At 40.4% G+C, this 23,936-nt stretch overlaps 3 protein-coding genes across 3 annotated transcripts; 2 read left to right on the forward strand and 1 right to left on the reverse strand.

Moving 5' to 3' along the window:
- Window positions 1–1,055: 1,055 nt before the first annotated feature.
- LOC115043669 (transmembrane protein 263) lies at window positions 1,056–5,229 on the forward strand. Its single transcript, XM_029502307.1, has 3 exons — window positions 1,056–1,344; window positions 2,670–2,757; window positions 3,816–5,229. The coding sequence occupies exons 1-3, from the start codon at window positions 1,336–1,338 to the stop codon at window positions 4,100–4,102; spliced, it is 384 nt and encodes a 127-aa protein (XP_029358167.1). The 5' UTR covers window positions 1,056–1,335; the 3' UTR covers window positions 4,103–5,229.
- A 1,103-nt stretch (window positions 5,230–6,332) lies between these two features.
- Window positions 6,333–12,909, forward strand: hgh1 (HGH1 cochaperone). The gene is made up of 10 exons (XM_029502286.1): window positions 6,333–6,467; window positions 6,991–7,109; window positions 7,640–7,778; window positions 7,940–8,077; window positions 8,611–8,762; window positions 9,071–9,171; window positions 9,631–9,729; window positions 9,909–10,000; window positions 10,087–10,209; window positions 10,560–12,909. Exons 2-10 carry the CDS (start codon window positions 7,000–7,002, stop codon window positions 10,764–10,766), a joined length of 1,161 nt encoding a protein of 386 aa, XP_029358146.1. The 5' UTR covers window positions 6,333–6,467; window positions 6,991–6,999; the 3' UTR covers window positions 10,767–12,909.
- A 7,383-nt stretch (window positions 12,910–20,292) lies between these two features.
- On the reverse strand, window positions 20,293–22,124 carry LOC115043788 (coiled-coil domain-containing glutamate-rich protein 1). Its single transcript, XM_029502486.1, has 2 exons — window positions 20,919–22,124; window positions 20,293–20,525 (listed from the first exon to the last, which is right to left on the reverse strand). The coding sequence occupies exon 1, from the start codon at window positions 21,654–21,656 to the stop codon at window positions 20,982–20,984; it is 675 nt and encodes a 224-aa protein (XP_029358346.1). The 5' UTR covers window positions 21,657–22,124; the 3' UTR covers window positions 20,293–20,525; window positions 20,919–20,981.
- Window positions 22,125–23,936: the final 1,812 nt, after the last annotated feature.

The raw sequence follows: 23,936 nt of genomic DNA on the forward strand, positions 1-23,936 counted from the left end.
TGCCAACATCACCGAGCAGCACCTGACCCTTGACCCCTACGTCTACACAATCTTCAGCTATAGGACTTCACATGACTATACAGACCTGCGTGTAAATCCATATTTATGTAGCACTTTTCATTTTACATGAGAGTTTCCTTCTAAATCTACAGGAAATATGATGACAACTAAAATCGAAAACCAAAACGGTGAAAAAAAGAAAAAGAAACAAACAGCTCTCACAATAACACAACTGGCTGCAGCTGACGATGGTGATGCAGGATCCGGCATGGATCCGGAGCTGGAGCTTCAGAAACCGCCCACAACTGACTTCCTGTTTTCTCAATAAAGGCCTAAAATTAACTGGCTCTAGGTGTGTTACCAAAGATGGTGAAAGATGTATTATTATATATAAGATAATAATGTATATATGTGTGTGTTTGTTTGTTTGCTTGCTTTAGTGTATTATTATCACAATCTTGCAATTATTACTAGTTCATTGTGCATTTTTTATTATATTCTGCATTTTGATTCTATTAATTATACAATCATGATAATTAAGAATGGTTCATGGTAAACTAACATAACAAAGGCTGATAGAGCTCAGCAAGGATTCAGTTACTGGGACAGTATTGTAACTTAGTGAAGAAGAAAAGACATCTTCTATGTTCAAATTGACAAAAAGAAATTCCTCTTAGTGGTTAGAGGATCCTGTGAGGGCTCAAAAAGGCCATCGTCATCCAGAAATCAGAAATAGTTTTATTGCAAGGTATGTGTAAACATACTAGGAATTTCACTCCAGCGTTTCTATCTTGGACAAGGAAAGACAAAAAGAAATAAAAAATAAAAATATATATACATATGTAAATTAAAATTGTAATTATTAGAAATACTTGTAGTGGGATATGGTGCAATAGTATCCAAACAGGAATAATTGTTTGCAAACAACTAACAAGAGTCCAGAAGCCACGAGAATACAGAAGTACTTCATCTTTTTTATTCTAGTACTAACATGGAGGGTTTTATTTTGAAGGTCCTGAGCGGAAGCTCCGTGTGTGTGTGTGTGCATGTGCGTGTGTGTGTGTGCGTGTGCATCTCTGTGGTGAAGACGCCACGTCGGCAGAACCAGTAGCGGGCTGAAAAACAGACATACGTCGCTTTTGCCTGCTTCAAGTGAGGCCGAGCAGAAGTTTGGAGGACAAGAACAGCTGCAGACGGATGCGATAAAGTTCAGTTTCTGTTTGACATTTTGAAAGTTGAGCAGAAGCGGCCCAGGAGAGTCTGAGCTGCGACACAAAGCGCCCGAAGATCCGCAGTTTGGCTGGCAGGCTGAAACAGAAGCTGTGCCAGGTAACAATGGTGAAGGTAAGGACCGGGCAGCATCCTGCCTCTAACCTGGGAATGTGTGAAGATGTGCTGCTGCCACAAAGCGACTAATTCAGAAAGTCAGAAATTCACAAATAAGTGCCGCACAAGTTGCACAACCTGTTTTGGAGCAGTTGGCAGAACAAATGAAGACGTGGAGTTGAGATATTCTAAAGTGAGCTCAATAATAATAAGAGATGTGGCCTTTTTACTTGTCTTGGGAAATAAATGTGTTTTTTTTTTTTTTTTGGTTGTTTTATTTTTTTCTTTTTTGTTTTTTGTCCAGTAGAATTTAAGGGAGGCGTCCCAGCTTCCTGCTTCTTTTTCTTTTTTTTTCCATTAAAACTTTGATCCAACGTTGCCAAACTTCAGTAAAAAAAACAAAAAAAAAAACAAACATTTTTTTGCATTAGATCAGGTTTCCATGTCAAACAGTAGCTGCATTTATGAGGAACACAGAAACTCTGCTGTTTAACCCCCAACTTTGGGATCAGGGCTCTTTTGTGGGTCACCAGGAAAAAAAAAAAAAAAATGAAGGTAGAGTGAAGATGGTTTGGAAAGCAAATGACAAATCTCTGCTTTTTGGCTTTCAGGGTATGAAATGAATAGTTTACTCTGCAGGTTCACACTCACCTGTGACATGGGAGGTCTCTCTAATTCAAAGGTCAAAAAGGTTAAATCCACTGACCTACATCAAGACCACCAGTCTGTTCTTTACTAAATTCAAATTCTATTTTCTGAAGCAAAACAAAAATCTGAGCAATAATCTGTGTTAGAAAATGAGTCAATATATTATTTTAGTTATTTTATTTATGTTATTTTAGTTTGTTTTTTTTGGGGGGGGGGGGGGTTGAAAGTGCACAAAACAGAAATAACTGTCTGCTATTGAGATAAATGAATGAGGAACACCTAATTTTACAATACATCTGTCGAGTGTAACAAGTATGTCAGATAATTATATATTTGGGTCGAAGTCAGAGCCTGCTGAGAGGAACTGAAAATTATAATTAAGTTAAGTTTTGTGCTGTTTTTGGCACCAAACTCTACGATAAATAGATTTTTAGCTGTATACATGTGCAGTAAATCTCCAATTTCTGAAGCAACAGTAAAAAGTTGATAGTCTTGATTATTTGTTGTTTTTCTTATTTAAATCTGGAATAATCTGCATGAGAAGAACTCCAGAAGATCCTGACAGTGATTGAATATTTGATGCCAGCCTTTTGTGACAGGTTTTGATCGTCACTGTCTCAGACGCGCTGAGGTTTGACACCCAGCTGTGCGTTTAAAGGTAGAGACACTCAGTGGGGTTTTCCTGTGCTTTCCAGAATGTGAACAGCGCTAACATGGAGCCCCAGCCTGGGACCAGCGTGGCCTCCGATGAGGCTGAACCCGCCTTCAGCCAGTCTGCAGAGGGTACGTAGCGAGTCGCCCCTCCCTCAGCAGGGAATATGGTGCAATCTGTGCTCATATGTTGCCCGCTGCTATTTCAGAAACTTTTGGTTTGTCGGGGGATTATGTTTGTTTGTGTAACAGCAGCTACACCTCCAACTGGATATTTGTGTCCCAACGCTGTCACACTCTGGACCAGTTTAGCCGTCTTTGAGTCAACACCACAGTTGTTAAGCCCTCAGGTCTAATGACTGTTTATTCACCAGGTAGCTTGTCAAGGTTGGAACCCACCTGAGGGAATTAAGTCCCCGATGTAAAGTTCTGAATGTACCTACAACGCTCCAATATAAATAGGTTCATCTCATCTCAAAGGTTTTTTTTTGTTTTTTTTAGCAGTACTCACAACACAGCTCCTGCGATTGAGAAGTTGGTTCAGTTGGATGTCAATAAAACCAAATAAGCATCACTTATCAAGTCAAATATCTATTTTATACAGATTATCAGTGTTTTCACCTCGTTAGTGATGTTGGCTTTTCATTTTAAGTGTTCAGGTCACATATGTAATTCCAGCCTAACGCTCTGTAAAGATGATGGTGCTGCAGTAGTTAGCCTTAGCGTATGAGCTAAGTGAGCATCATGAACATTAAACCTGATTAACCTAATCATGTCAGCATGCTGGTGCTGATGCTTCGGTAACTTTACACAGACAGCACACTGGGGGGAAGCCTTGTTGTCTCATAATGTTGGATTTGGCACGATTTTATTCCTAGAAATTTCCCCATGACTTCACACAAGATACAAGATATTGGCAGCATTTAGTTCAGTGTCACCGACCTCAGACCACAGACAGGAGGAGGACAAGCCAAAAAAATGTCAGGAACACAATGGATATCTGTTTAAATAAAAAGACACACCAGGGATGTTGTCGTGTTCTCTGATTATGAGATTTGTTTCAATAGGAAAAATATAGACGATCACATTAGTGGTCAGTTGGTTTTATTTCCACACCGTTACAGAAGTAAACTTAACCCTAACCCTCCAAATGAAGTTATATGATGCAGGTGTTCTTGATTTGTTTACAGACTCTAGTAAGGACCACGTGGCGGCGCCCCCCGGCATGATGTGGCGGGTGACCGGTGGCCTCTTTAATGTCACCAAAGGCGTTGTGGGCGCGGCCGTGGGAGGAGTGGCCTGGGTGGGTGGCAAGAGCCTGGAGATCACCAAGTCGGCCGTGACCACGGTTCCTTCGATGGGCGTGGGGCTGGTGAAGGGTGGGGTTTCTGCTGTGGCCGGCGGCGTCTCCACGGTGGGCTCGACGGTAGCCAACAAAGTCCCATTCACAGCCAAGAGGAAAGACAAGGCTGAGTGAAGTGGAGGAGAAGGACGAAGATGAGCAGGAGGAGACGGCGATGGTGAAGATAACGATGTTGACGACGACGATGATGATGATGATGATGATGATGATGATTGATGATGGACTTGCCCCACCCTGAGCCAACAGGGAGGCTACCAGCTGATCTCTGTCAGCCAATCAGACTCCACAGTGCCTTCTGATGATCTCTTGGTCTTATAACAGTCCCATCACCCTACCAAGATCTAGACTCTGCTAAAACTTCAGTAGTGCTACGAAACCACGGCAACCCAGAAAACACCAGCAAGAAATGCCGAGTCACCGAAAAGCTTCATACAATCCTGCAGCAGCGTTTGTATGTCTGTTACACAGACTGGGATCCACCTCGGCATGTGGTGAACTTCTTTACGCTGTTGATTTTTCTTTTTTTTTTTTTTCTTTTTTATCTGTTTACAATCCAGACTGACACTCGTATCTCTTTCTCCTCCCTTTGTGGTCTACACACATTTAGTGAAATGTTTTCTGAATTAAGATGCAGATTTTTAGTCTTATTTTGAAAAGGTGTTGAAGTGATGCTGTGTGATGAGAATAGCGTGTGTGTTGTGGACAAATTTCTGATTTCAGTGATGGAAATGAGGGGTCAGCAGAGTCGTTCAATCTGCATCCTTTGCTGTATCTGACCTTTGCCCTTTTGGAAGAGCCCAGGTTGGTGTTTTTACCCAGCAGCCTCAGCTCTGCATGTAGGAACACACCCTTAAATGTATTTTCTGGAGACTGTAAAAACAATCAAATGAACATCAACACTGGGCTCAAGTCTTTTCCAAGAGCTATATTCTTTAAATGTTTTTGTTCTCAGTATGTCTGAAATGTTGAAAATGCTGACCGGACTAGTTGTCAGGAACGGTTAGTCAGCTAAAGGTTGAACTCTTCATCACACCATTTCGTCAGAATTTGAACACTGTACTTTAGTGCAGGCATCAGTCATGAACGTTTATGCAATATCAGCATTTCAATGCAACATTTAGTGAGTGGGAGCAGTTGCTGACAGGACTTAACTATGTGAATGTCTTGGACGTTTCTTTTTTTGTTGTTGTTGTTGTTGTTGTTTTCACTATATCAATAAAATGGTTGGAAGGTTAAATATATCTGACATAGTAACTGGAATCTGTGCTGCTGCCCCGGCGTCTGCATGTCTGTCCATGTCTGTGTTGTCATTTTTACGTAGTTCTTGTGTTTCATTCTGTTAAACGAGTAAATTCATCTGCTGTCTGTAGCACGTCATTCTCAGGGAATGGACAAGTAGCTAGTCTATTGCTGTCTCGATATAAAGAGACACACAAGAATTCACACTCAGACAGTTCAGTCACAAATTAACCTGAACATGCAGGTTTTTGGATACCTGATACCTGAAGAAGATACCTGAAGGATCTCATCAAGACCAGGACAAACTGACCAGGACCGTTTTTTTAAGGCAAGATTTGAACCTTGTTGCTGTGAGGCAACAGTGTGAACCCCTGTTCTGCCACGTGTGTATCCTTGAGGCCGAAAGACACATTCAATGAATTTCTCACTTATGAGAAGCCGCTACTCAAATTTCAAATTTATATATATATATATATATTTTAACCTGATTTATTGATCTTAGATAACTAATCCTACTGAGTTTGGTGATCTCCTGACTGAAAGCAAAATTGAACTGAAGAGATGAAAATCCCAAAATAAAAAGGCCGTGAACTGGCCCTGGGTCTGAGAAAAAGAAAATGTAAATGTCCAAAAGTAGTGCACATAAAATTTAACCTTGGGGAGCAGAAATTTATTCAATATAACATTTTGTAGCTTTGTTCATTTATGCTGTTTACTGCATTTTAGAGAAACATTAGCAAAGAGATTTATAAGACTGAAGTCTCTCTGAAAGATTTATCAAAGGCTGAACTCAGCTCAATTTGGAAGACTGGTGATTTTTTTTATTTATCTGTGTTGATATTTTTATTATATTTACTCTGAAATGAAGATTTGATAGTATTATAATTAAAATTATTTTTGTAGTATTATTATCTTTTCATGTTAAAAAAAATACTATTTTTTTAATCTATTTCCGTCATAGAATTGGTTTTGGGTTTTTTTATGTTTTTGTACTTTCCATTTAAAAAAATCTGAAATCTGACACCGGAGGGCAGTAGCGACCAATCAGGACCGTTTGAGCTGCAGGAAATGAGAACACGAAGAAGAAAGAGGACGCCAACCCGGAAGTAGAGCGGTAGCTGAACTTTCCACATGTTCGTCAGGACCCTGCAGTTTGATGTTAGTGGAGAAAATAATACTATAATATAATATAAGTATAACAGCGAAATGAAAGTTGGACACATGCTTTAGACAGAGAAAGGTAAGTTATCTTTATACAATCAGTTACAAAGTTAAAAAAAGACCAATGAAGGGTCAAGCTAACGGGTTTTTTTATCTGACAGAAAGTAAAGGTAGTTTGACTGAAACTTATACCATAAATGGAAAATAGGTAAAAGGTTTTTCGTGTGTTTACTGCTTGATATTATATTATTATAAGGCATTGATTATTATATTTACTAAATTACCTATAAAGTTTTTTTTTTTGTTTTTTGTTTTTTTTTTTAAAGAAGCTTGCAGCCAGGATTTAGCTCCAGTCTGTATTTATGATGTTTGTATTGTTTAAAAGCAGGTGAGCATTCAAAATGAGTTAATCACAGGTCCAAGTCTGTAACATTTCATATGAAACCTGGCTTCTGTGGCCGAATAACACATTACCTTCTCTTATAATACAATAATCAGAAATAAACAGCGGTCGACAGCTGCCTGTGATGACTTTCCCTGCTGAATGTCACTCACCTCTTACTTCAGTGTGATGTGTTTGGTGTGTTGTTGCTGTTTGTCAGACACAGAAGATGCTGAGCGACTCCGAGGCGGCTGAGCTGCTCTCCTTCCTGACCCCTGGTACCCGGCCTGATGTCAAAGGTCAGGCCACGGAGTACTTCCTGGGACTGTCTGGACACAGGTAGGATGATGAGGATGGTGATGGAGCCTTGAACTATCTTGGCTGTCTAACCCTTTTCTCTGATGATTATTTGGTGAAATCACATTAATTCCTAATGTGTACATATATGCAAATTTATTATGTAGTTCATAACAGACTATATAAAAACTAGACATAATGAACAACAACAACAATAAAACATCTCTATATAGGAGAAGTGATAGTTATTGACACTTACAGTCTATTAATAAGCACTTGACAGGCCTTTTTAGTGCTAACTACATTATAGTGAGTTATATGTCATTTATTAAACCTGTCCTTACAAATGCTAAATGCTTCTATAGGAAGTGTATTTGAAAGACGAGAGCTTCATCTTTCTGCAACAGATCGTCTTGGTTTACAGTTTCAGAACCTCCAAATGAAAATAAGAGAAGCAGAGAAGCAGATTTCAGAGAAGCAACAAAATAAACAAGCTGTTTCTTTGTTGGCGTGAGAGCTGCTCACAGACACAGTAGGTCATTCTTTCTCTCTCTGTGTATGTGTGTTTTCAGGGATGGTTGCCGGTTCCTCCAAACTAAACCTGACTTACTTGCTGCCCTGTTTGCTTTGACCTCTGACCCCTCTGTTGCTGTAGTGAAGGACTGTTACCACATATTCATCAACCTGTCAGCTGATGAGACTCTACATCAGGTGAGCTTTAAATGAACCCTCAGTGATAAATCATTGATTATCTGTAATTGACTTTCACAAACAAAAAAGAACAAAAAAAACAACACGGACCTCAGAGGTGTTGTGTTGGTTTCAAACAAACATATAACCCCTGTGTGTGTTCTTGGTTGTGTTTCACCCAGACTTTGGTGGCAGATGTTAAAGTTCTTCCAGTGTTGTTAAAGAACCTTTTGGATCCAGACTACCTGTTCTCTGATCAGATCTGCACCATCCTGTCCAACTTGTCCCGCTATGAGAAGACCTGCAAGACAGTGTTTAAGGTGAGCTCCAGTGATAGATCGATAGATAGATTCATAATTACTTCATTAATCCCAAAGGAAATTTAAGGCATTCAGCAGCGTAACCAGAAACGTACAAAGCGACCACATATGGCAGACACACTCCTCATATCACCCACATAAAAATTATACAGCAATAACAGTATATATTAGGAAAAAAGAATAAGAATTCTGGGTTAATGTATTCTGTAAAGAGACAGTAGCATTTATTAAAGCCAGGAGAAAAAGTACAGTGCAAACAGGGATGGATGGTGATACGGTATAAATCAAAGATATTACAGCTGAGTGCTGTATTCTACACAATAATCCTACAGATGTATAGATAACAGGAATTAAAATACACAACTGGTGCTAAATATACTAAGTAGTAGCAGTATATCCAGTGTTGCGATGTTAACCCTTTACTTTGCTCACTACACGACTTTAAGAACAGCTTGAAGTCATTTATCAGTGAGCTGCTGATGCAGAAAATGTTGAACGTTATCACAAGTTAAAATGTCCCGTTGCTGTTTTAGGTCCTGCAGGAGGAGGTTGGTCTGGCTCAGCTGGTGGAAATCTTCTGTACTGAAGGTTACAACAAGAAGGCAAAGCTCCACTACCTCGGTCCTCTGCTGTCCAACCTGACGCAGCTGCCCGAGGCCAGAAACTACATGATGGACAAGGACAGGTGAGCTGGTGGTCAGACACGCGGGTCATTTTTCACATTTACCTGCAGCACTTTGAACTGGAATGAGCTGTTTCAGTGTGCTGAAACTGATATTGATACTGCATCCAATTCCAGCATTTACATTCACATGAATATTGATTACATTTTATATTTCCGGCCCAATAGATATCTTTTCATGACCTCAGATCCTGGTACTAGAATATTTAGTGTAAAGACTTAGTTATTGATAAAAATGAATATCATCATTGAACACATAACATTCACAGATTTAGCTGAAATTTAATATCATGTTCTGTGTGTTGCTGCAGATGTGTAGTCCAGAGGTTGCTGCCCTTCACTCAATACGAGGCGTCCGCGGTGAGGAGGGGAGGAGTCGTAGGAACTCTACGCAACTGTTGCTTTGACCACAGTGAGTAACAAATATGCACCTTATTGTCACACAACCTGAAGGTTCCCAAATGACATGCTACAGATTCCTACGCTGCAGGTTTTAGCCTGGACAGGCGTGCCCTATGAGAGCACTTTGGGAACGTCGGACTGTTTCTCTAATGAATATGAGAATATCGAGTTGGTTCACTGTTTGTAATAGAATGCAGAGTTTCTGGTGAGTTTCTGGCTTCGCTAGATGTTTGTCAGTGAAAAGGAGATGATGAAAGAGCTTTCCCTGTCCCACGTTGCGCTCACTCCGACCTGCCGACACCAGAATAACTCAACAGGCTCAACAGGGTCTGTAAGGAAGACCTGCTGAAATGACTCTTTTCTCTGAGAGCTCATCATATAAAGAAAATAAACCAGAGAAACTTAATGAGGCCACACCAGGTATTCGACACCAATTCATCTCATCCTGACCTGTCTGTACTCCGTCTAGAGCATCATGAGTGGTTGCTGAGCGATGCTGTGGACATGCTGCCCTTCCTCCTGCTGCCGCTGGCCGGTCCAGAGGAGCTGTCTGAGGAAGAAAACGACGGTCAGGATGTTTTTTTAATTGGAAACTATTCGGCTGTTAGGGGGTTTGATGGATGGATCGAAGGGTCTCAAAACAGCACGTATTCAGTTTGACCATTCTGACTTTAATTTTGTGTCATTCTTCAAATGATTTCTTGAGTTTTCGTGTATCTGACTCTAACAGAAGTGTGTGACATTCAGGTCTGCCCGTGGACCTTCAGTACCTCCCAGAGGACAAGACGAGAGATGAAGACCCCGACATCAGGAAGATGCTGCTGGAAACTCTTTTACTGGTACACGCATAGAGACCAACAACACAACACGCACACATGCAGACTCATGTTCCTGCTGAGCTCCTCACTGTTTGTCTCTTGTGTAGCTGACGGCCACCAAAGTTGGCCGGCAGATCCTGAAAGAGAAGAACGTTTATCCGATCATGCGAGAGTTTCACCACTGGGAGAAGGACGTCCATGTTTCCGCAGCCTGTGAAAAACTGGTCCAGGTAGGAGGACTCAGAAAGTCCCCATGCCATGAGACTGAAAATCGGCCTTTGCAGCTGTTGTATAAGACAAAAGGAAACATTTGGAGCTGCATGACTTTGTGATGTTTTCATTTTCAACAAATTTATCTACACTTTAATGATTTCACTGAGAGCTTAATCAATAACAAAACATGTTCAAGGTGGAAAAGCACAAATCCAAATAAAAATGATTGATCAGGTTCGATTTTTGCTAATTAAAAAGGGATTTATTTCAGAACTGTTGTATTAGACTGCGTCTATTTTCGCCAGGGGTCTCTGATAAACTGATAACTGTGTGCTGATGTCGTTCTTCCTCTGTCACCTCCCTCCAGGTGCTGATAGGTGATGAGCCAGAGCAGGGAATGGAGAACCTGATGGAGGTGGAGATTCCTGATGACGTGGAGGAGAAACTGAAGGCAGCCGACGTCAAAGAACAGCAGGAGCTGGAGGAGCAGGAGAAGAAACAGGAGGGGGAGGAGGAGAAGACGACTGATGCAGAACAAACAGAGAGAGAACAGGAAAGTGGACTGATACAATAAGACTTTCTTTAAACCTCTAACAGCTCCGGATCCATCAAGACGTCTCCTAAAGCAGCTTTCTGTCTTTCACACGTTGACATGTAAATCACGGCTTTATTCAGGCAGCATTGAACACACAAAGACACACAATCCTCTGTGATGATGACCACCTGCTCCACCAGGGGAGATGAGCTGTTGTAAACGTTAGTAACTCCAGAGAAAACGTGAGTTTTGCTGTTGAAGCTTAAATTAATGTTTCATAAAGAGGGTTAGGGTTAACCCTAAACAGACAGCCAGAGAAAGCATGTTCAGCGGGAATGCATTTAATTCTCCTGCCACAAGGAAAGAAGATACGTTTTACTGGACTGATCTGACAAGAAGAACCAACTTCACTGAACACAATTTTAGTTCCACTGCGCATTTAAAAAGTGGTGATTGAAAAATGTGTTATCATGCTCCTCAAAGAAAGAACAAACACTGCTTTTCCTCAACAGTGAGTCAGATAAGAGATGGCAAGTATAATTATTACAACACTGCAGCACGGGGTGGAGTGTCTGTGAGAGCTCACCTTCTGTTGTCAGGGAAAGGTTATTTAACACCCAGCGAGCTGTTTCCTCTGACAGTGTGTATCGTGTTGTTCCTGCTTTTCATTTACTTAATTATTCTGAATGAATTATTGAAAACACAGACTCCATGTTGTTCATTAAGTGGAAATATTCATCCCTGTTAGAATTTAAAGTAACCTTCTGTATGTTTGAACAGTTTATGATTAATGTTTTAGGAGATTAAAGGAAAGAGACAAAAAAAAGAACACACACAACAACAAACAGACACGTTGGTGATGCATCTTTGTTGATCCGTCTCAGTGTACTCTCATATAATTGGACAGTTTAATATTAGCATTTAGGAGCGTGTGGTGCATTACCAAATGAAATAACAGTGTAATTATGCTTCATGTGAGTAAATATGATCATCAGATACAATTTGTGCCTCGTCCTCGTGTGCAGGGCCTCGAGTGTCACTAGAGTAAACATAGATGTTTTTACTTTACTCTTCTTTGACCTAACAAAAATCTGAACTCAAAATACGAAGGGATGAACATTTACTCTGTTGTGTTAATGTGACTTTTCTCAAGAAATAATCCTAAATTTCCACGACCCGGCCCCGGATAAGTGGTTGAAGATGAGATGAGAGATGAGATAATCCTAAAGTGAAAGAACAACTTTTGTAAATGTTTTGTAAATTTTTTTTTTATCAAATAGTGGAGTAAAATCCAAACAGTAAAGTAGTTTGGTTGTAGGAATATTCTCTCTCCATTGATTGTTCATGTAATTATTAATTAATGACTTGATTTTTTTATTTTATTTTTTTAATTAATGGTGTTTTCTACCTCAACATTTCCTTCTTTTGTTTATTCAGAAGTCTCACTTATTCAGGCCCATTACTGCCAATATAACCCCCTTAACTATCTAATAATCCGATTAACGGCTTAACTTTACTCCAAATGTGTTGCAGTTGCAGATTTTTCACCTGAATTGAGAAGATAAAGTTAGATATAAAGGAGCACATTAGTGTCATCTAATTCTGAAAGACATTTTTAAAAGGCGCTCTGTGCAGAAACACCATTAAACCACCGTATATTACATCTTATACAGTTAATGTCTCCATCAATCTACGCACAATGAACGTCATTTTTTCTGTTTCCTTCATTAGGAGGTTTTATCATCTCTTGTCTCACAGAGATGGCCCCCACTGATTTCTGTTTTTAATGGAGACTGATTGACCAGAGGGGGGAGTCAGAGCATTCAGCCTCCATCACTGATCTAAAACAGTCGCTGCAGGAAAGATTTAAACTCATCTGAATCCATTTAAATGCTTCTCATTTCACAACGTTAAATGATTTTCTGACTGTATATTTTGGAGTTGTGACTGTGATTGTTCTGATTTGTTCAGATATTTCAGTTGAAAAGTGAAGTTAAACTTTTACATGAAATGAGACCAGACTCAGTTGTCCTCAGCTGTGTGTGTGCCTCTTCTGTACGATGTGCTTTTTGAGGACCTGTTTAGGTTTAAGACCTTTAAAATCAATGTTTTTTTTTCAAGCTTTGTCAAAATGAGAGTAATTTTTAAAAATATTGAAGAAGTAAAGACTTTTTTTTTTTTTACATTGTGAAGACATTTTTTCTGGTCCTCACTTCTTCAAAAGTTTTCTTGGTCAGAAATGGTTTTAGGTTAAAGGTTGCAATATAAGTTTAGTTTGTGTTTTTATGTCCGCAGGTTAGCTTTGATGTATTTAGAGAGGTGATCGAATGAAGGAGAAATTAGCATGTTTTCAGTATCTGATTTACTCATAAAAAACATAAAAAACTGAAAGAAATGGGACGCTTACAAGTGTAGAGGTTGAGGAGTGCGTATCAGTGTGTGTGTCTTTATCAGTATCTTTGTGAGTTTTTCCACCTCGGCACAAGGTCAGACCCAAACGGTGGATGTAGAGTATAATATGTCCTCACTGACACAGAGAAGGGAAAATGACTTTTATGTCTGTAGTTTGGAATAAAGTTCAGTCTCACTCTGAAACATAAACCTCAGTAATATTATTATTATTCCATCCGATCTATTGTCAAAACGTTAAAAACAGGATTCAGGATTCGTTACCAAACAGGAGTGTGTGAAACGACTGGCTTTAAATGTGTGACGTAGCGTGTTTTGACAGTGTGATTGTTACTCAGGGGTTAGTCAGTTCCTATATTTCTTATATCTTTCTTCAGTTTCAGGAGAAATGCCCGAACTTCAGCTCTAGTTTGACGTCCAGAAAGCTGCTGTGGAGGTAAAGTACATGTCAGGACTGAGCACACTGCTGCATTTTTGTTCACGGGAAGGTGACGACAGGAAGGAAAAGAAAGGGGGCTAGTGTTGAGCAGGAGGGGGTTGGGGGGGGGGGGGGGGGTTGGCCTCAGTGCTCTGTGTGTCTCTGCCAGCCAATCAGATACTGAGGTTTCCTGTTTCACTTCCCTGTGTGAACCCTCAAAGTAAACACATGAAATACGTGTCAGACGTGTCTTGCACACTAACGGTCGTATTGTTCATGTCAATGGACTTCACGGCTGACCCATTTTAATCATAGATGCTCATGCTCTGCAGCGCTCACACGCTCACCCCGTGATGAGCATTTTTACACACCACACACACACCAGATACTGATACTCTCATGAGATAGGATGCAAATGTTGATATATTTTCTTATTTATTGCTGACTTTGCATCCTTGACCGCTGATATCAAGGCTGACTTGTGTTGTGCTGCTATCTTCCTTTTCATGCTTCTGGCTGCAGACAAAACACCAGCTGCCCCTCATCTCAAGGCATTTATTGTATTGACCCAATATGTTTTTTAGCATTGCACCTTTATAATAATGATGAATATGTATTGTGGCAGATTGTTGTTGGCTGGGAGTGGGGCATAATAAAGGAAAGCCAGGACCAGAATAATCTGGCTACACCAAGGTCGTTGATCACATGCATTTTATTATTCATATTTTTATTTTTCTTATATGGACAGTTTGATTCCTTTTGATCTTAATGTCAGCTTCAAGTTGTCGTCATGCTCTCTCTCACTCACTCACTCACTCACTCTCACTCACTCTCACTCTCACTCTCTCACTCACTCACTCACTCTCACTCACTCTCACTCTCACTCACTCACTCACTCACTCGGTCTTGTGAAACATTCACCACGCTGCTGAAAAAGAGATAGAGACAAGTTGAGCTCATGCAACAAGAATAACAACTCCCTCCCATCTTTTAAATTGAACTTGTGTGTGTGTGTGTGTGTGTCTGTGTGTGTAGTTAAAGCAGCCAGGTCAGTAGTCCAGCAGAAAACACATCAACTACCAACGCTGTCAGCCTGACTTGTTGGAAACTGGAGGCCGGTTTTTATAAATCTGTGATGGCATTTTGAACACGTCACATCAAGGCTGACCAACCGTCACGTTAATTAATTATTACACAGTGAAATATGAAACCAAACGTGTGTGTTGATTCTGTTTCCTGACAAACATCAGCCAACTAAACAAGCTTTATGTGACCTCAAGACAAGACTCCAGCAAGTCATGAACTATTCTTTAAGGTCCCCAGCTGAGGTACTTATCAGGGCCATCTTATTACACTCACACTCACTTTGACCATTTATTTCATTGTAGACAGATACTGAAGCTATCAGGACCATAAAATAATCCGGCTGACACGGAGTGGCGCTACTTTAAGAAGGCCATTTGAGGTTACAAAACTTTAAAGATAAGTAGATTTTTGACTTCGATAAGTGAGTGAGGTCAGCAAATGCGTGCGTATTAGGATCATTGTTAATTGAAAATTTGGTTATGATATTAATGGAAGCTGGTGTGACAACCCATTGGTTAGTAAACTGATTTTTAATCCTGCCATTTGTTATAGCCACGCCTTCATGAGGCCTTTATGATCCTTTTCCCCCAAATGGGACGATAGTTTAAAGATGAACACCATGCTGCGTTGAAGAACATTTGGATCTACTGATTGATAAACTCATGAGGAAAATAATGACTGAGGTAATATTCAGTTAGAGGTGGGCTCATTTTCCCATAGACTTAGACAAGGCTCCCGTTTTTATTAACAGGCTGGTCTCGCTCAGATGCTCTTCAGCAAGCGGAGGATTTTTAGTGTTTACTATGGTTGTTTTTTTGTTTGTTTGTTTGTTCCGTTCTTTTTTGCACATTATTGACTGTTCATCGGTGTAAAGTATATTTATGTATATGTAAAATACCTCGAAGTAACTTTGTTATGATTTGGTGCTTTACAGATAAATCTGATTTCATTTGATTTGATTGTAGTTCCTTTAAACACTTTTGGAACCAAATAATCTGTCAAACTGAAACAACGTCGTCATTAAACCGTCTTTCACATAAACTCCTGTCTCACTTCAGAGTTGAAACTTGAGCCTGGACCATTAAGACCAAAGTTAATTTGGACACAGAGTCCAGAGTTGGAGTCCCACTGCTGTCTGTCATGCTGCGGGGCGCTGCTGTCAATCATTGTGTTTTTCTGTTTTCTGATTGGCTGCTTTGTGTTTCAACAGGGGAAGTCTCCGCCTCCAGAGTGGACGGCTGTACTTTTCCACTCCAAACTGAGTTTTACTATCCAGCTTCATCCCAACTACTCCTCCTCCTCCTCCCTCTTTCACTTCATCTATTCATACCACGCATGCCCCTCTACCCATTCACACACACACACTGAGGTAATGGAGACTTCTCCTGGATTTTTGGTACAGAACCACAAAGACTCTGAGACCAACAGGCTGGAAAATAAAAACACAGTATTCTCATTCTCATTTTCAGGGTGGTTTCCTTTCAGATAGTCTGAAATGTGACAACATTTCTATCATTTCAGTTTGTATTAGAATTATTCTTCTGTACGTCTTCCATGTTGCTTCCTGCAAGGAAACAGCAGGCGTGACCATTTCTTGTCTTTCCACACGCCTCAAAAACTTAGAATGATCATAATTTCCATCCTGGTTCATGTGGATTCATGTTATTTCTACTGATTGGCGGAGATTTATATATTCTCAGTAGGCAATAGATGTCTTCCTGAGTCCACCTGGTTGCTAGTAAACATGACCAAAGTCTGGTTGGGAAATTTAAAGTCAAACTGTGTTTCCTATCTGTGAAAAAATATAAACTGACTGGATAATATAATCCCAGATCAGATCAGATCAGTCTGATCAGGTCTGTGATAATCTTGGTGAATTGCTACATGTATTACAAATCCACATAAAAGGTGTGTCATTATGTTTAGGCAGACTGCCTATCAATCATTACAGGGGATTTTTCTCTTTTTTTATATTTTCACTTTTGCTGTCAGGAGGAAAGAGAAGTGGGTATAGAGTGTCAAAGTCCCGATCCACATCTACACCAGCTTCTGGTCTGTCTTTTGATCCTGCTGTTCCGATAGATGTACTGCTATTTTTCACAGTCTGGACTTAAATTATGAAGAAAAGGAAAAAAAAAAACTGAGAAATGGGTCTGTTAAAAATCTTAATGCTGAATAACTAAAGACATTCAAAAATCGGTAATAATGACAATAATAATAATAATGAAAAGGAACCTTATAGTCAGCAAACACATGACTGATCTTGACATGTATTTAACAAAGGAGTTTTCAGTCCATTTAATTGTCAATGTCAACTGAACTGGACAGAAGTCCTTTTGGGGGCTTTTTGGTTGGTTTCACTGGATGTCACATGAAAAAAACACCTTCAGAGAAATTTTGTGATTGTTGCATCATCGTCATCATAAACTTCCCCGTTGAAACGCTCAGTAATGTATAATCTATTAGTAATCACTCCACAGTGTATAACTTCCATTTTGGTTGAGGAATAAAGAATTTCACTTGGAAACTTTTCAACAGTTTCCAAGTGACCATATATTGAAAATGTCCGTGCATTTCTGTTCTGCTGAAAAGCTTACTTCGCAAAGCCAGCAGCACAGTTAAGCCCCAAAGTTCCCCCCCTTTATTCTTTATTTAGTCACACACAGTCACAATGATTCAGTTTACCCAACTTCTTGGACATTAACGTGTGTGTTTGTGTGTGTGTGGGTGTGTCAAGGCTCTTTCTAACCGTCGTTCTTTACGGTGACTCTGTCTGTACTTGTTATTGGACGTCGGCCCCGTCACCCATAAGTCACCTTTGACAGCGTATGTTTGTTGACGCAGTCAAATTAGGGAACTTGCCTTCCTTTTGGGGATTAAAAAGATAAGTCCCCTTAGTGTAACCCATTAAATTATAAGATGATGACAAGTTTTAATGTTTGGGGTAAGGAGATTTAAAACACAACATTTTCGGAAATGGTGGACATATTATTTGGTAGTTTGATGTTTTAAGACTTGGTTTAAGGAATTTAGGAAATCGCTCACGTCGGTGACGGTCCTCGTGAGACACATGTAAGCGTCTGTGTGCCAGCAGATTAGCTTTAGCTCAGCTAACTGCGTAGGTGTTTGCAGGGTGCTGAGCTTCTTTCTATAATCTGTCGGCCTGGTGTGTGTCCCTGAGTGTGTACTTGTGTAGGCACACAGTGTAAAGACCAGTTTCAGGTCGGGATAACAGGCTGCGTAAGGAGTCAATATATGTCATCACAAAGACAGCTCACTCTCTGTGTTGTGCTATCAGCTGACCATTCAGATCCACTCAGACTCGAAGCTTCAACGCTGACAGTCACAGCAGTAAAAGCAAATAATCCAAACTGAGCAGCTGTGACCTGCTGCAGTGTCGCTGTGTGTGTCTCTGTGAGTGTCACTGTGTGACAAGAAGCCAACAGTGTAGGTCAGTGTGACTGCGTCTGTTTTTGGTTACCACGCCGTCAGTAGAGAGTTCACCCTCTACTAAAGAGCCATTCAGGTGATCTACAGGTCAAAGGTCACTCTGAGGAGGTTAAACCTGCTGCTGGCATGGACTCACTCCCTCTTCGGTCTTCGTATGTCAGCCTTCAGGGGAACATTTAACATTTTTTAATCCCTTCAGATCGCATTAGTTGCTCATAATCATGTGAATGGATCAAACCGTCCACTGCCACCAACGAGGACTCGGGTCCCAAAGGTCATGGCACCCTGAGGGCTCCTGACTGAAGTATTTAATGAACGCAGTGAAAGCTGCAGCAGCTTTTCTTCAGTGACTCCATGGTCTTTGAGGAAAGTAGTTATGGCACACGCGAATACAAACACTACACATATTCCCATTTAATTCAATTCAGTCTAATTCAATGCAAAAATCACAAATCTGCATATAAACGGTGACAGGGATCTGAGTAATGAGTAGAACATAATAGCTGATGATATGCTTTGTACTCTTTCTTAGTGATTCTTTGTCAACATTTTCTCAAACTTTCTTAAATTAGGTTATATTGTGCATTTCCCTGAACTGTGTAGTAAATGAAATGACAATAATCTAACAATCTGATCACTAATGACAAACAAATACATACAATCCACACAGTCAATGAAGTAAGTGGATCAGTAGGACCTCTTAAATCTTTAAAAGCTTTAGTCAGCATAAATCTGATTGAAAGTGAAGTGAAGCCTGCTTAACTGACCATTTATAACAGAACAACGTTCAACTACAGAGCCAAAACAAAAAAAAAGGCAGAGCTGTGTCACCTCACTGTAAAATTTAAAAACATTTAACGTGTTCTGTTTTTCATGTAAAAACAGAAAAGCATCCTGCGTCTGTGATTGCAAGCCAGAGCTAAAAACCACAGGTACCATTATCTAAATATCAAGCAAAACTGACCTTTTCTCTCGACCTTAAGCGTAACATTTAACTACAGAATATCACCGTAACATCTTGGTCATTGTATTATTTGTGAGAACGGAATGAGGCGAGAGTGAAATCCAGCTAGAAAAAATAGCTGCTAACAGACTGACCCGTCTTTGCGGCGTAGCAGCTCCAGAAAAGTCTAAATGTGTTTTTATTTATTATATTCTGCGTTAAAATTCACAGCAGAGCGTCTCTGGTGGTAAAACACATTGTGATCTGTCACAGACTCTCTCACTTCGACCTTTTACCATTATTAGTTTATGACACACTAACACAAAGAGGCTTACACCTCCCTGCTGTCCTGAGTGGGTGTGACCAGCCCACTTCACTTTATGTAATCCACTCAAACTGCTCTCTGTGGAGGACAAATGATTCTGCCTCCTTCCTGGTTCAATTGCTGTCTGAAATTTCTGAATAGCCCAGTAAAATGCTAACAAAGCTGGAAAATAAGGCTCTAATGTGGGGGAAATACATACGTTTATAAGTTTTAGTCTGTATTCCTCGAAGAAGTAACATTTCGCTAGTGCTAAATAGTAAAACATTTCCATTTAAAATAGAATTTTTAAATCATTACTAACAGTCGTATTAAGCAGCAGTGCTGGTGTATGAATACAGAAGAGGCCACGTATGAGACTATTTATAGGTTACAGGACTTAAACGTTGGTTTAATATAATACTAAAAGTTTCTCTAAGTGAATTCTTTCAGATTTAAATACATTAAGTAGGCTGGAGCAAGATGACACACTGATAAATGAGATACTGAAATGTATTTCAGTTTCTAAAACGGTTTTATTCCAGGTATGCGTTCCTATTTGTAGGTAGTCTGCTCATGTTAGTTAAACGCAGTAGAAGTCAGCTGTTACATGATCCTGGACCACGAAGGAAATAATTACACCACTGCCATCGGACTGAATCTGTTTACTTCTCTTTGATTATTTCGTTTAAGATACTTGAAGCTATCTAGAAAAGTATGCTGTGTGATTTTTTTATGGTTAAATAAAAAGGGGTGCGAATTCTTTATGTATGTTTATTGATATATATTTTCTTGACTGCTCCACTCACATATTGTCATGTAACACGAGCAACACTGAGTATTTCTTTTTACACGTTTTGACCGAGACTTGCTCACTCTGAGCTGCCCTGATGACTCAGTGACACACTGACTCTGCCAACACTCATTTATTTCCACAGAAACAACCACTCAGCCCATGTTACATCAATCAAACATTTATTTGTGTGTATTTTTTTTTATTATTATTACTGTTATTATTCTGTACAGTAAAAGGCCTGTATGTTAAAGACAGTCTGCATCAGCCAATTGTCTGCAGGCTAATCCAGTCAGGAGGAATCTGATTGGCTGTCTGGGCTCACTCCCACCACCAAGCCCATCTCCCTTTGTGTGTGCAACAACAACAGAAAGGCAGTACTTGTTGGCATCTGGACACTGTACATGGTCAAACATGAACAAAACATGAGTTTTACAAAAAAAAACAAAACATCAATTTTCATAATGTCATTTAATCTTGCTTTCAGCAGAAGTTATTTATTTATTCATGAAAATTGCCAACAGGATGAGAAGACTCCACTTTCTGTCAGTGCAATTCCACATGAAACTTCAAGATCAGTGCTGGTATCTAAGAAAAGATGCCGTTCAGCAGATCACTGCAGGAATGTTAAGAACATTACACTTTGTTTTTAAATAAATAGTCTTAAAAAGTCATTCATGGTGGAAACTGGGATGGAATAATCTCAGGCTGTTAGCAAATTCCTTTTTAAAAAAATGACTTTATAAAAATGTTCTTTATTTTCTCTGAACATGAAGCAGAACAAACCTGACCCCGTTCAGTCTGAGGTTTGGGCCTCACTGCTGGGAACAAAATGGCTCCCTGAAAGTTTCCCTTCAGGATGTCAGGATGTCACAGAACTCCACAAAGTCCCTCTGCATGAAGTTCTGGCTCTGCATTAGGTCGTCTTCGGAGGGGAAATACTGCATGCTGTCCTCCTGCAGGCGCAGACTGTCCTCCTGCAGGCGCAGACTGTCTTTGTGCAGACGCAGTCCGTCCTCATGCAGTACCAGCATCCGTCCTGGTGGCGTCGTGGAGCCGTGCGGGTTGGGGCTGTCCAGGAGGGCTCCTCTGGCGTTCTCCAGGACGCCCAGATACGAGTCCATGTCAGTGAGCTCCATGTCGCTGTCGGAGCTGCTGCCACTGTCACTCCCCACCGAGTCGGAGCGCATGTGCAGCATCTGGTACTTCTCGTGCATCAGGAACTGGTTGGTGTTCTTGGGGGCCCTCATCCCCCTGGCCCTGTTTCCCTTCACATTGACAGGTCGCAGTGACAGCACCGGCCTCTGGAGGTGTCTTAGGTGGTGGTGGTGGTGGGGATGACGTTTGGGGTGCTGGTGATTGCGCCCTCTCGGCCGCCCTCCCCCCCCTGTCCTCCGCCCCTGTGGGCGCCCCCTGCAGCTCTTGGACCAGCAGTTCTTCCTGCGGCTGGGGGCATCCCTCTGTGGAGCCTCCTTTCCATCCTCCTGCTGCTGCTGGCAGCTTCTCCTGCACATCATCTCTGAGAGCATTTTCTTGTCCTTCTCGCAGTCGCCTCCCTTCCTCCCTGCTGCCTCTCCTTCACATCCTCCTCCCCGCACGGTGGCCCACACGGCAACAACAACAAAGAGAGGCTGCTTTTCAGGTTTTCTGGCTCAGATCACAAATGACCTCCCTCTCAGTCAAGAGTCTACCTTTTCACTATTCTGTCACTTTTTTTCTTGACCTCTGGCTTTGGCTGGTGCATCGCCTGCTCTTCCTCCCCCTGCAGAGGCAGCTTGCCTGCTCGGCTGGCTCCCTGTCACGCCCTCCTCTGATTCTCTAATCTCTCCTCTTCACCTCTCTGGAAGTCAGATCAGCTCCTTTCAGTTCTGATTGGTGAACTAAAGTGAGCTGTTGAGGGGTTGTTTGGCGTCTTCTGGCTGATTTGAAGCAGTTTTTTTGTTTGTTTGTTTTTTCTCAGTATGGAGGCCTGCAGGTGTAGTGCACTCAGCTCTGACCAGCTCTGACTCTGACTCTGCCTTCCCCTCCAAGCCTGGATAAAGAGCTGGAAGGATCCATTCACAGGTTTACTGGCAAGGGGAGGAGCTGCTGTTAGCTGGTGTGTCCACAGCTATTAGCGACAACACAATGAGACAAATATATAAAAGATATTATTGTAACATATAAATATTAGCTATGAACACACACATCAGCCATCGGGAGCTTCAGGTTGTGTGTTTTGTGTGTGAAAGACATTTGGCAGCTCCCTGTGGTGAGATGGTTCAGTCCGCTTCAGTTATAGCAGCTGAAATCTGAGCTGGTGTTGCTCAGACACACACACACACACACACACACACACACACACACACACACACACACACACACACACACACACACACAAAACAATCACACTGTGCAGCAACAACAACCAGTAACAAAAACTGACTGTAGTCACATTGACAGTTGACCTGCTGTTGTGGGTTATTTGGTGTATCATGCAAAAAAAAAAGATAATTAAATGTAATTAATATCAGAAAAGCACCTATTTTTCTTTAATAAAAACATTACAAACAAGAATTCTTTCTTTCTGTCCCAAACTCTGTAAAAGTTCCTGAACTGAAAAAGAAACTTTTAAACGTATTTGTGGTCTTGAGACAATGTGGTTGACTTTTATGATGTCGCTCTGACTTTGTTGTTCTGATTTTGTTCTTCTGTGAGATTTATAGTTGTTGTTTTAGTAAAATATCTCAACAGGTATTTCTTGGATCGTTATGAAATTTGATTCAGTGACATTCAAAATAAATATTCGAGGTTTTGGGTTTTTGGCACTGACTTGGCTTTGAATCTAGTGCCATCATCAGGTCAACCTTTTAATTTATCTGATGACGTTTAAAGACCAAGCACTTACAAAGTTGTTAATCTTGTCTTTGCCTCTAGTTTAATTTGAATTTCATGTTACTATGTAGGAAATTGAGATGGCAACGATAGAAAACTATACAGTTGTTACTGCCATCGCACTGCTTTGCCTAAACAGCATCACAGAGCTGCTCAGCTACAGAGTCTCAATCTTTTTAAAAATCATCATACAAAACAAGTCAATGTCCAAATTTGCAATTTTCCAAAAATGGTCCAGCCCTTAAATGAACATACAATTAACAAGAAGATATGAACACATATCTAGAGTCACTTGATCACATGATTTAAGTGTCCTTTATTTTTCAATCTGACAGTTTAAACTTTGTCTGCTAACTAACTAACTTCATATTGGTTCAAATATATTTAGATATATATATATTTAGTTCAACTACTCACACCTAATCACAAAGTCAATGCGTGTTCTAGTGCACTACTGACTCCATGTGGCTGTTATATATATTGCACAGAGCAGTTGAAGTGAATTGTTGCCAAGTGTTGATAAATTTCTTCATAAAATTGATTTTTATGAGCGTCTCATATATATATAAGAGTTAACATTCAACATGTCCAGCTTTTGGATTTTAAACACATATTTGACATTGGTATTTGCGGTCAGGGATATATTCAGTGATAAACTCTGAGGAAACTTCTTTTAATTTATCACTAACACAACATATGCTATCAATTAAACTAAATTTTGCTCCGTTAAGTAATACATTTTATATTTCTAATTATCTTATTCTGAATCAGGAAGACTCCCTCGATGCTGAAGAGTAAGCGATTGAAAACGAAATTAAACGAAATTAAATTAATAAATGAGACAGATGTAGTCTAAATGACAAGTCTCTGACCTATGACCTATGACCTTTGCCCATCGCTGCTGCCGGTGATATCAACAATAAATCGTCCACTTC

The sequence above is a fragment of the Echeneis naucrates genome, chromosome 5, assembly GCF_900963305.1.
Source record: "Echeneis naucrates chromosome 5, fEcheNa1.1, whole genome shotgun sequence".
NCBI classification, from domain to species: Eukaryota; Metazoa; Chordata; class Actinopteri; order Carangiformes; family Echeneidae; genus Echeneis; species Echeneis naucrates.

Coding starts and splice junctions, on each gene's coding strand:
- LOC115043669 (XM_029502307.1), top strand. Junction 2,758..3,815: donor CTTCAGCCAGTCTGCAGAGG/GTACGTAGCGAG, acceptor ATTTGTTTACAG/ACTCTAGTAAGGACCACGTG.
- hgh1 (XM_029502286.1), top strand. CDS start 7,000: ATGCTGAGCGACTCCGAGGCGGCTGAGCTGCTCTCCTTCCTGACCCCT. Junction 7,779..7,939: donor CTGATGAGACTCTACATCAG/GTGAGCTTTAAA, acceptor TGTTTCACCCAG/ACTTTGGTGGCAGATGTTAA. Junction 10,210..10,559: donor CCTGTGAAAAACTGGTCCAG/GTAGGAGGACTC, acceptor ACCTCCCTCCAG/GTGCTGATAGGTGATGAGCC.
- LOC115043788 (XM_029502486.1), bottom strand. CDS start 21,656: ATGCTCTCAGAGATGATGTGCAGGAGAAGCTGCCAGCAGCAGCAGGAG.